The 13,135-nt window shown below is 42.5% G+C and overlaps 1 protein-coding gene across 1 annotated transcript in view; it reads left to right on the top strand.

Annotated features, from left to right (window-relative positions):
- The first annotated feature begins 849 nt into the window (after positions 1 to 849).
- The window catches only part of UBAC2 (UBA domain containing 2), an 89,770-nt gene continuing 77,484 nt past the window's right edge, over positions 850 to 13,135 (top strand). The window contains exons 1-2 of the mRNA XM_082278188.1: positions 850 to 979; positions 10,056 to 10,183. Coding sequence (XP_082134314.1) covers positions 949 to 979; positions 10,056 to 10,183 — 159 coding nt within the window. The 5' untranslated portion in view covers positions 850 to 948. The remainder of the gene's footprint in view (positions 980 to 10,055; positions 10,184 to 13,135) is intronic.

Raw genomic sequence — 13,135 nt, forward strand, 5'->3', positions numbered from 1 at the left:
GCTGCAGAGCACGGTCACCTTTTTGAATGCCTAGCATGACTTATTCCAGTAAAGTCTGATTTCTACAAGGACTTTAAAATGTCAGTGAAATTTGGTGCCCTAATAATTTCAGCCTTATCATACCATATCTCTTCGGAAATCAGGAATTTGGCTCACTTCACATGGGGCGCCGATCATACTGGTAGAGAGCTGGTGTCTGATGTGCCATTAGAGCTCGAGGTGATCTGTTCAATGCGGTCCCTAGGTGGAGCCTAAGGAGCAATTAATTTGATTCCAAAGCAGGCACCTTCATTTGGCCACCTGAAAAGCTCTCCAGACTCCGCTGTCTCTATTGACTTTGTCTCCGTTAGCCGTAATGACGGCTTACCCACGGCTCCTAATGAGACAATTACCTCCTGGACTCCCAAATTACGGTGAGCCTCTAGGGCCAGAGTTTTCCAAAGTGTGAGGAGCCAGGCTTCGTCGAGGCACTTACAAATATAAAACTGAAATCGTGTTGAATCACGAAATCACAGAACAGTTAGGGCTGGAAGAGGTTTCTGGAGATTATTTGGTCCAATCCCCCTGCCAAGGCAAGGTCACCCGGAGCAGGTGACACAGGAATGTGCCCAGGTGGGCTTTGAATGTATACAGAGAAAGAGACCCCACTCCCTCCCTGGGCAGCCTGTTCCAGCGCTCTGCCATAGCCAGTGGAAAGAAGCTCTTTCCATTTATAAAGATCCCAGTAATTACAGATAACACACGCAGACTGAAGCGCCGCCCGCGCCCCGCCGCCCGCCCGGCGGGCCCGGCAGGGGGCGCCGCCCGGTCTCCTGGCGGCGGCGTTTGGCCCATCGCGGCCGCCTTAGCCCTCCCCAGCCCCGGCCCCGGCCCGCCGCGGCTCCTCGGGGGCTGCCCGACCTCGGGGGCTCCGCCAGCCGCGCCCGCCGCCCGGGCCGGGCCGCTGCCATGTTCACCAGCACCGGCTCCAACGGCTTCTGTGAGTACCGGCCGCGCCGCGGTCCGGGGAGGGCGGCGGCCAGGGGTGGGAGCCCGGGCGGCGCTGCCGCCGCCAGCTCCGGGGGGAGCCGCTGGCTTCGGTCCCCTCTTGGCTGGACTTTTAAAGTACGTGACGGCGGGAGGAGCCGCGGGTGTGTCTGTGTATGTGTCTGCGTGTATGTATCTGCCGTGTGTATGTGTCTGTATGTCCGTGTGTGTCTCTGTGTGTATGTATGTATGTATGTATGTATCTGCATACATCGATATAGACCTCCATGCCAAGATACGTATCAGAAAGAGCAAAACCCCTCTTTTCTTAATGTGAAATCAAACTTATTTTTTATAACCAGTTTATTGATAAGGCAAACGTAAGGACTAACGTGCTTCCAGCTCTGTTTAGCTTTATTTTTTTTTTTACACGCAGCATATGTAAATAATTTCATGTCCTGGTGCTACCTGAACTGACTTCACAGGTATCGAGGGTTGGCTCTGAGCTTGTTTACAGGACACAGAATCTGCAGCGTCTGGAAGCAGCAGTGGGGAACTGACCTGGCTGCGGTGTGGACTTGGGCGCTACAGTCCTAAGAGCAGGCGAGGACAAATGATAAGTCAAAGCTTTGCTGACTAATTGCGTGCTCCATACAAGATGGGTGGGAGTGTCCGTCTGCTGGACGGCAGGAAGGCTCTGCAGAGGTACTGAACAGGCTGGATCAACGGTCCAAGACCCAACAGTATGAGATTCAAAAAGGGCAGGTGCCGGGTGCTGCACTTGGGTCACAACTGCCCCAGGCAGCACTACAGATCTGGAGAAGAGTGGCTGGAAGACTGCCCGGAGGAAAACGACCTGGTGCTGGTTGACAGCCAGCTGAACATGAGTCAATAGTGAGCCCAGGTGGCCAAGAAGGTCAGTGTCATCCTGGCCTGTATCAACAGTAGTGTGGCCAGCAGGACCAGGGCAGTGATTGTCCCCCTGTACTCAGCACTGATGAGGCTGCACCTCGGGTACTGTGTTCAGTTCTGTGACCCTCAATTTAGGAAGGACATTGGGGTGCTATAGCATGTCCAGGGAAGGGCAGTGGAGCTGATGAAACATCTAAATGCATGTCCTATGAGGAGCGGCTGAGGGAGCTGGGGTTGTTTAGTCTGGAGAAAAGGAGGTTGAGGAGTGATCTGATCAGTCTTTACAAGTACCTGAAAGGAAGCAAAGTCAGGGTCAGCCTCCTCTCCCAGGTAACCAGCGACAGGACAAGACGAGAGGACTTGGCCTCAAGCTGCACCAGGGGAGGTTCAGGTTGGACATTGGGAGGAATTTCTTCACAGAAAGGGTGATTAGATACTGGAGTGGGCTGCCCAGGAAGGTGGTGGAATCACCATCCCTGGAGGTGTTTAAGAAAAGACTGGATGTGGCACTCAGAGCCATGGTCTAGTTGACAAGATGGTGTTTGGTCACAGGTTGGACTTGATGATCTCAGAAGTCTTTTCCAGCTTAGTTGATTCTATGTTTCTGTGAAATCCAAGTTTTGGGTGATAGCACCCTCTGACTAGGGGGGAATAATTCTGGCATTTAAGAAGGAGTGTTAGTTGTAGTTGTATTTTGTATGAGGAATCCAAAGAAGGGAAGAGTGTTTCTTCAGATGGATCTGATAATACTGTACCTTGATTCACAGCTCCTGATTTTTTTATCCCTCCCCATACCCCCCAATAGATATTGTAAAGGGACTTTTCAATGGCACGTATCTGGGTATAATTCTATGAGAAAGAATGTAGGGGGAAAAGTATCCTTGTTTGACTGAATGGGTGGAAAGTGACAGTCAGTATTTACAAGTTTTTCCAGGATAGGTCCATCAGAAGGATGAGTGGGAAATGGTTGTCATAAGAAACATATTTGTGGTAGGGAAAAAACCTAGACACTATGTCAATCTGCAAAAAGAATATCATGGAATCATAGAATATCCTGATCTGGAAAAGACCCAAAAGGATTATCAAGTCCAAATTCTGGCCCTGCACAGGACAGCCCAAGAATCACACCATGTTCCTGAGAACATTGTCCAAATGCTTCTTGAAGTCTGGCAGGCTGGTGCTGTGACCACTTCCCTGGGGAGCCTGTTCCAGTGCCTGATCACTCTCTGGGTAAAGAACCTTTCTAACCTAAACCTTCCCTGACACAGCTTCATACCAAATGTACTTTTTTTTCTTCTCAAAAACGGATACAACATCCGTTCTTACTGAACTCACCAGCTGACCTAAAATGGATTTTTACAATAAGACTTGGCTGGTACAGGTACACTGACAAACTCCAGTAGAGGCGTGGATTTAGGTGGCAGTGACATATGCTCACCTAGGGCACAGCTGTAGCAGTTTAAGGTGTCCCTGTGCCCTCAGACTTTCGTTTCTGTCTGTGTAGCAGAAGTTGCTGCAGTAGCAGCAGGTGTGTGGGATTGGATTCCATCGCTGCTGCACAGAATCTGATGGTTCAGGTAGTTAGTGAATCAGTGCCTGATGTGGCACCAGGGAACTATACGTGTGTGTTCTGCCCCTGGGCTTGGGAGCAGTAACCTCTAGCAGAAGGCAGTGTCGGTGGATAATGGGATCTGTATCAGTGACCCTGGATAAAATAAGTGGACACCTGATTCAGCAGCAATAAGAATGATCATGCCAGGTCACACTGAAGGCTCCTGCAGCCTGCTGTGCCATCTCCGACAGACTGATTAACATCTATAATGCTTGGATGAGGAGATGTAAATAAAAATAAACATACCTGGTACATGGTACAACTATGAGATAGGGAAGCCAGGAAACAAAGAACACCACCTTTTAAAAGGACATAGACAGTTTGCCCTTGCTGTGGAAACTGTTTCTGTTATCTGAAATACTGGAGGAGCTGGTGTGCTCTGGAAAAAAGAGCTGGGGACTCTGGGTACTAGTAGGAGACCCAGCACAAACACATGCAGTGGCTTAGCAGAACACTAACCGAGTTGAGCTGACTTGTCAAAGAGCATTGCAGTGTGTTCAAGGGCATCCTGCCAGCACCTGGCTTTAGGGATGCTTGAGAGGTGGGCTGTGCTGCCAGACCTAGGCTGGTTGCTTGTGTTGCAGTTTGCTGGCAGCTTTGGTCCCATGGACAATGCTGCTGAAACACTTCAGCAGTTCTGCAAAGGCTCACATGAGTGTGTGAATGGCCTGGCTGTTTGCTTTACTGTAGTGCTGCTTAGTTTGCCAAGAGGCTGCATCCCAGGAGTGAAGTATGGTACACAGGAAGGCTTTCCATTGTAAGACACAAAGGCCTTACCAACACTTTAAACCAGTTAGACCAACACCAAACCTTTCTGCATACATTGTAATATCCCCTCCCAATACTCTACATTGCTGTTCATGTACTGCACAGGAGTGAAGTAGGAAAGCCTGTTAAGAGTTAGTCTTTATTAAGGTAAAATTTGAGTCCATGTTTTAAAGCATATACACTTGTTACATCTGGAAAATCTTTGACTACTGCACACAAGCTACTTCTTGTAGTAGTAGGGAGTAGAATCCTTTGAACTTGCTCATGCAGCTTAGGCTTTTACCTCTCTGTGAACCTTGTAGTGCAGTGCTAGCAATTTGTTAAAAGTCCCCAAGGCAAGAAGGGATCTCTATGCTCCTCTGCTTGCATAACTGGCAGGACTGAATTATGTTGTGCAGAGGAAAATAATAAATCTATGTAAATTGATGCTTTGTGGTATGACTGAAGGAAAAATGAAGCATGTATTGAATACATAAGACTTCTGTGCATAACAATATTATGCAGTACAGTACTATATGGGAAAGCAAATTAGCTTGTACATCAGCATGCCACAGTGCAGCCTGGTTAGCTTGAGTCCTGGGACAGCATAGCATTGAAGGCCAGAAAACTGTGGCTATTCTGCTTCTGCAGAGCTAGCTCATTTCGTTTCAAGCTTGTGTGGGGATCTCCACATGGTCTTGCAGTGTAGCCATACCTCGTATTTCTGACAGTGTATACTAAAAGTAGTGTGGTAACATGGGTCTGGTTGGAAGGAAGAAAAGTCTGCTCAGTGGGGTGAATATTTTTGTTACTTTCAACCTGATTCAGTTTCTATTTCAAGTGTTGCTTTTAGAAACAGAGGCTTTATTTTTTTTTTCTTTTTGTATCTCCTTTGTTTTTTTAATAGTTTGTGACCTAGGCTATATCTAGCAGCTTTCTAAACAGTAAATGTGTAGGTAAGTGGTTTGATTACAGTCTTACCTGTGCCTTTAAAAATAGATTTAAAGCATGATCACAGGTTACTTTATCGACTTACTTAATTTTAAATTTAGAAGCATTTGGTGAAAAACTGTTCCTGCAGTGATACTCTTACTGTTTTCACTTGCAATCAAACATCACTGCTGATTGGTGAGCCTGCTGCAGCATCTTGGACAGGTCTTGGAATACAACAGATTAATATCTGCATGATGGTTTAATGCAGGAAAAACAACCACCCAAAATGCAGATTCCGTAAGTACATTTGCGAAGTACTGTGCATTCAGATGTGTATCAGTTATGATCTAAAAGATTCACAGATCTTGTGTATCAACATTTAAAAAATGGTTTATGGGTAGTTCGTGCCATTATAGTAGTCCCCAGCAGTTAACTGTGTTTGAAAGTGATGTGCCTGCCTTATAGCAGCTGGGTTTGGGAAAGTTGTGGATGATAGTGGAAAAAAAGAGCTGTTACACAGCATATTTTGTCTGCAGCTGTGGTGTAAGCTCAGTGGGGATCCCCACAGAAATTGCCCTGAGCTAATTTGAGCTTTTGCAGCCACTGCTCATCAGCTGGCTCATCACTTCACATCAACTGGCAATGAGAGCCTCTCCCAAGTCAACACTTGAGTCTGGAGCCTGGAATAGCAGTCCTGGGGTGAAGTCTTCCCGCAAGAGCTCTTCTGCAACAGTAGCTTGGTCTGGCTGCCTGTTTTGGCATGCCCATCTGCTGTCTCTTCACCTGTGAGTAGTGAACAGGCAGAGACAGGAAATCCTTTTGAAAACTGTAGCTGTTGCTGTAGCTTTCTCATTCTTGTCATTAGTGCAGCAGTGGCTTCTGAAGCTGCAATTCAAGCAGTTGTGCCATAAACCTCCCCCTCTGTTTGTTACAGAGGGACACTTGTATCCTTCATTCTCTGTACTTTAAAAGTGGTACTGGCCAGAAGAATAGTAAGTTGTGGAAGAAGAGGATCTGTAGGCTTTGTAATAAGTGCAGGTGTGGAATGTTCAGACTTAGAAGTGGTTTTCTCATTTATGTCATTTTAGGATCAGCTTCACATTGCACAGTTGGTAGCATGATGGTTGGGACACTTGCACATGAGATTATGAGGGCAGTTTTGGGGGGAAACTTCTTCATTGCACCAGGAAGAAGCAAAGGTCTGTAGTGGAAGCTAATTCCTTGCTCTTCATCATAGCATGGGCATATTCTGCTCATTATTAAAGAAATTTCTCTGTGTACTGAGGTGGATGCTCAGTAGATGTGTTGCAGCACCAGTACTATTACTGCCTGTTGTTTGAAAGAAATGCCACTCAAGGAGTAGTTTGGGATTGCAAATTTATTTCAAGACCTTTGAAGACAGTATTTGATATTTAACTTTCAGGGTCAAAATTAACGTGTATCCTCTTATTCTTCTTTCTGTGTGGTATAAAAACACTGCGTTTTCTCCTTCTTGTGCACATTTGCATTGGTGCTGCCAGCAGACTGGTAGGTTGGTGGTACATGTTTCCATTTCACACATGGTTGCACATTCATTGGATTAGAACTTTGCTTTCTAAATTTTACCTTTGCATTGTAAGTAAGGAACTTGACTTGAATGTCAGAATGCCCGAGTGCGAAATCTGGGATTGTTAGTCATTTTTGGTCTGACATGGTTGAGACATTCCACAACAGTGGGAAGGTTGCTCCTTCCCTGCAGCCTCGCAGCAGTCCTTGAGAAGGATCTATATCCTGTTGAGGGATAAAGCAAACTGCTACACTGTGCAGTGAAACACTTAGAAAAAGATTTTCAGAGGATGCATTATTATATTTTTCAAGTTCAGCGGACAAGAATAAATTTCTCAACTATGATGACATTATGAGAAGCTGGAGAGTGGAAGTTTCCGTTACTCACGTGATGTTCCCTGTGGGTGACTGTCAGATTCATGGGTTAGTTGCTTCTGTGGTTTTTCACTTGATCACATGTCTAGTAATAAGTACTTTTCCTCTATATCAAGGTTTAAAGTGTCTAGGCTAAAAGCAGGTCTTAATAAAAATGTGTGTTCACACTTTTGGAGAACACAGATAAGGTTCTGTTGGTTATTTTTGAATGCATTCAGATTAGGAATTAACTTGATAGGATAAAGTATTTCGAGTGTATATTACCTGTAATGTAAAAATGATCTAATAATAAAAAATGCAGTAAAATCTACATTTAAACCTGTATAGAAAAACATAGAGTGGGATATCTGGAGATTTTATTGTCATGGTTTTTTGTGGTAATGTGAACCTTATGTAAAAAGTATTATAGGATTAATGAATTCTTAAGAAAATTTCTTAAAATTAATGAAATAAAGTAAATGCATTCGATAGTAAAATAACAATTTTATCAGACTTTGTTTCAGAAATGTTTACTGTTGTGGCTACTACAATTCTGCTGAATTAGGCTGTACTTTCAAATCAAAAATCTGTATCCTGATTATAAAATTGACCTTTTCACATTAAGAAATGTTAATTTAACTAAGTTAACTGAGGGAGTATTGCTTGAGGTTTCAAATGAACGTGTGTGCACATTGTCTGCATAGTAGCTTTCAGGAAGCTCCAGCTTCTTTTTTCCCCCAGTGTTCTACAGTACTCTGATGGCTTCAGATTCTTTTGAAAAGCCCAACTGAATCAGAAGAATGAATAATTTAAAAAATGGATGTCTAAAGAATATAGACTTTATTTTTGGAGAGCAAAAAAAAAACCCAAAGAAAGATATTAGATTGAAAGGTGGACAGTTTTCTTGGATTAAAAAAGAGAATCAGCCAGACTTCTGCCTGGGTGTCTCATACAATCATTAAAGTAGAGCTTATATTCAGCAGCGTAACATCAACCTGTGTCAATCCAAGTCACTGCCTAATTTCTCTAAAAGGGTAGTTCTTTAAGGCCATACTTGCTTAAATGGAAACTGCCTGTTTAAATAATGAACTCAAAAAGTATGGGTGTGGACTGAATTAGGAGTTTTAAGTACAAGTTTTCATTATAGTCCACAAAGAAGATGTTTTCTTCACGTGGGAGCATCAGAAGACTGCAGACTTCAAGGTGGTGAACAGCTAACAGTGCCCATCAAAGTCTTTCTTGATGTCATCAGTTAATACTTGGATGAGGATCATGCCTAAACTATGTAGCAAGAACCATATTTTTGATGGCAGTGGGATTGTGCCATAATTAAAATCTTGTCTTTCATGCCTATTACCATCTGTTTTTTCTAGCAGTTTAATACTGTCCCTGCCCGGCTCTGTGGGGTCCCGCGTGCCCCCACAGCCGCACGGGTGGGTTCAGTGTTACAGTCGGTAGCAAAGAGTCCAGAAGGGCCTTTGTGCGCGTTCCAGCAGGAGCATTTATTGCTGCCACACTGGCGAAGGGTACAGAGGCAAATACGAACATGAGCCCAAAACTCACAGTTTTATGTGGGGGTGGGGAAAAGGCAGGACCAGGGAACGGGGGCCAGTGGGGAGCTCTGGGGGAGTGACGAGGGGTAGAGGCTGACAGGCAACCGGGGAATTCAAACTGAATTGACAGAACAGAACAAGCATCCTGGGAGAAGCCTTTTTGGTCACCCTGACATAAAGTGGTTCTTGTGGTACTAGGGACTTGTCTTACTGAAAACTCTCTGTCCCTTGTAATGTGTGTTCACCGGCCACCACAGCAGTTCACTGTTCTAGTGTGCTGCAGATGTTGAAAAAATCATTCATGGTAGTCACTTTAATCTGGACAGGTAGTAAATGTTTATTTTATTATGCTGTTTCATGCAGTTTTCTTCCTGCTGTGTTCCTGCTCTTTACTTCCATTAATACTTTTAAGGTAATCTCGTTGCTCCTTTTATTATATTAAGAATGACAACAGAGCTACAGATTTTGTAATACCCTGCAAAAATAGTTGGCTGAAAATGAATGGATTCTGTGCCATAGCTGAGGTGTTTGGAAAGGAAGTATATGTGATTCAGGTTGCATGTCTGAAAAGGAGAAAAGTCATAGAATAAATAATATTTCAGAGTCTCTGTATTGGCTTGAATTGCGCAAGAGTTTGTGTTTTATTGCATCAACTGCGCCGACAGGTTAGGGTGAGTTGCTGGGTACACTCCTGCTGGATGTTCTACTTGGCAATTTTTAGTAAATGTAAGATGTGTATTGCAGATTTCTCTGTTCTTTGCTTGCTTTCTTCCGAGTGTCCTTTCTGAAAGTCATGCCCCTAGAAGGAAAGAAGTTCTGATTTCACAAACATCCTGATTCTAGTAATTTCTTTATGAATAATTGTAATGATTGAATGGAAGGAAGATGAGTATCATGTAATTCTCCCTTGAATGGTGGATCTAAGTGTAGTGGAAAGATAGTCAATTTATTCAGGACATTTATTCAGCTGGTTCCTGCTTCATAGCCCCTAAGAAAAAGCTAATCTTAATCCCTAATGCAAAGGAAACAGAAGTATTTGTTTTAACTAGATGTACATGTATATTTTGCTAGAAAAAAGAGTGCTGATTTTATTTCCTGAAATGTGATTGAGACTTAGCAGGGCAGCATAGGAGGACCTGACCTCTATAGGTGCAGAGAACTTAGGTTTAATTGTAGCCAAACAATTTCATGAAACAATGTTGGAAACAAAATGTCTGGTTAATATTTAACTGTCATTAATATCTCTAAACATTTCATTTGGTTAGTGTGTTCTTCCTATCTATATGCAAGTTTTTGAAAACTTGGGAAGTTGTTGAGCTAAAAAGTCAAGATGGTGTCACTGCTATTATGTCTTCCAGTCACCTGTTTAAATATGTCACTTCTTGAATGTGAAAGACTTTTCTCTAAAATGGTTTGTTTGTTTTGTCTTTAAGATAAAGCGCCTTTGTCAAAGAGTTTGTTACTAGTCCCAAGTGCCATCTCGGTTCTATTGACTCTGCTCTTCCAGCATTATCAGAAGTTCTTTGCGTATAACCTACAAGCTGTAAAAGAGGATTTTCAGGTAAGAGTCTGTTCACTTTGTGTGAAAAGAGACTGCAAACTGTGATCTTCTATGCAATTTTCCCCCACAGTCTGTTGGTCCTCTGGTTCTTTCCCTTTGTTCTGTAAGAACAGGTAAAGAACTGCTGTAGACCAGCTTATTCTTACCCTTTTTTATGCCACCCCAGTATGCTACTTTTTGGAAAATGTGAGAAAAACTGATCTGAAACAATCAACATATCTTTCCACTTCTTTGTCTTGTCTGGGAACTTACTTGGTTTTTGTAATTTTTTTCTTTCAGGCACTGGCATTTGGAAACTTGCTATGAATGAAGTGTGATTTAACCCATTTAATAATACAAGTATTTTGATATGACTGTCAGTATCTTATTGTGCTTAACTTTCGAGGCTGAAGAGGGCTATTTTGATTAGGCACACTAATGATAAATGATTTATTTTAACAATGGAGGCTGTAACTTTCATTCTGTAACTTCTGTTGTAGTTAGTTGTGGAAAACTAAACTTTGCCTGTTGAATAGAACTGCTGCTTCTAATTTAAAAATTTCAGTTGATGGGGGAGTTTGTCATGCTCTTCAGCAATCGGCTGAATTGGTTAATTTCTTATTCATTCCTGTTTCAAACTAAGATACTCTATCTTTTAGGTATTGTATCTTGTAAGGTTTTATTTTAAGTTTAATTAACGATCCTGTAGTATCAGCTTTAAATGTTGAAATAATGCACTTAAAAGTGATTAGATAAGTTCTGTGGGTATTTGTTTTGGGATGTTTTTAATTTTTGGAAGTGGCAAACTACTGCTCAATAGAGAAGGGTCAGCAAATGCCTCTGTGTTTATCATACACCTCAGATTTTACAATTGCATCAAACAGAAGGTATGTAGTCAAATTAATGTCTTTGAGGATGTCAGTTGTAGCCTATAAGCTTTAAAAGATTATTAGACCTAACTAGTGATACTCTGTGCTATTGCACTTTCTCTAATCTTTCTTGTCAAGAACAAGAGCTTTATTGTAATAATAAATTACAACTCTGCAAGAGCACTACTCATATTTTTCAAGTGTCTTGCTGATGCTGTGCAGTGAAAATACATAAATTATGTCTGCATTTTAAAAATGTTATAGCCGTGTGTCTGGAGAGGGGAATGAAAAAGTCTGAGAAACTATTCCAGTTTTAAATGGGAATTGTGAGGGTTTGGGATTTGTTTGTTTGTTTTGCAATTTGTCTTTAGAAAAATCCTCCCTTTCCATATGCTTGATCTGCTGAAAAACAGTAGTGGCTGTGTTTTATTCAAAGAAATCATCTCTACTGTATCTTAACCATAAACACTTGCAAGTGTCAGTAAAAGCTACAACACTTTTATTGTGGTGCTTTGGAGAATTTGTGAGTTTGGATTTTTTATTTCATGAGATTGTTTCACTTACTGCCATAGCCTTTGGAGTAAGCTATATACTATATCACTGAGTACCTCTGAGATCAGAGAAAGCAGATTGTTTAACTCCTGTCTGGTGCTAATATCCAAATGAGAACTCTTAAAAGAAAATTTGTTTAGAATAATTTCACCTGCAAGGATGTGTTTAATGGAAAGAATTTTTTCAAGGGCTGAACAAACATTTTGGATGTTGGATTTTAACGCTTCTTAAAGCTGGTAGAGAGCACAGGAGTTAAAGTGAACAGTTGAAGAAGAGTACATTTGATTTGGAAGGCAAAATATGTGCTGTCCAAAACTAAAAGGTCGTTCTCCCCATACAGAGAACCCTCAAGAGCAGTGAAGATGCTGTGTGTGAAAGATCTTCATTATATCATATCTATGTATTTTTTAAGCTGGCTAAAGCAAAGAGCAGTAAGGCTAGAAGCCTTTCATAGTCTGAGGGCTGTTCAGTTAGTGTGTGTCTGGAAATACTCAGCTGCAAGGTCATAGCCCTGCCAGTCTCAACTTCAGGAGGGGTGGTACTCAGGCTAGGATTTAAAATTGGGCATGTTGAAATGGGATAGTGAGAATGGTGAGTGAAATGGATTGGGGCCAGTACTGTTTAGTGTGTTCATTCATAACTTGGACAGCAGGACATGGCATTCTCTCAGCAAGCCTGTAGGTGATGTAAAACTTGGATTTGTAGTTGTTATACCTGTTAGTTCTGCAGCCATTTAGAGGGGGAGAAAAGGGTCAATAGGAACCTTAGTTCAGCAAAGGCAAATGCAAACTCCTGCATCAGAGAGGGATAACATCATGCAGCAGTACAAGCTGTGGGCTGAGAGCTGGAAATCACTTTTACAGAAAAGGCCCTGAGGGCCCTCATGAAGGGTTAAGTCGAACATGAACCAGCAATGCAGCATTGTGACTAAGATGCCCAACAGCATCCTGGGCTGCATTAGGAAGAGCCTCACAAGGTCTGGATGGTGACCATCTTTACTCAGTCTCAGTGAGACTACATCTGTCCCTTGTGCTGGGCTCCTGAGTACAAAATTAACCTTGACATGTTGCAGAGAGTCCAGTGGAGGGCCACCAGGCTGATCAGGGGCTGGAGGATTTGGTGTATGAGGAGAGGCTGGGAGAGCTGGGGTTGTTTAGCCTGGAGAAGAGAAGATGGAGGATAGATCTTACCAGTGTGTGTAAATACCTAATGTGAGGGAGCAAAAAAGACGGAGCCAGGCGCAGTGAAAGGATAAGAGGCAATGGGCATGAATTGAAATACTAGAAATTCCATTTAAAGAAAAAGGTTTCACTGTGAGACTGATGGAACAGAGGAGCAGTTTCCATCCTTAGAGGTGTTCAAGACTTACCTTGACATGGCCCTGAGCAAGCTGGTCAGATTAGACTTTCTTAGAACAGTTACACTGTACTAGTTTGTATCTAGAGGTTGCTTCAAAAATATTTTTTATAATTCTAAATTCACTAGGGTTGTGATTTACATTTTTATTTGTAAATGTAAAAGAACATGAAAGTGCATTTGAGTTTATTTTAAC

This window comes from Coloeus monedula, assembly GCF_965178545.1.
Source record: "Coloeus monedula genome assembly, chromosome: 3".
NCBI lineage: Eukaryota > Metazoa > Chordata > Aves > Passeriformes > Corvidae > Coloeus > Coloeus monedula.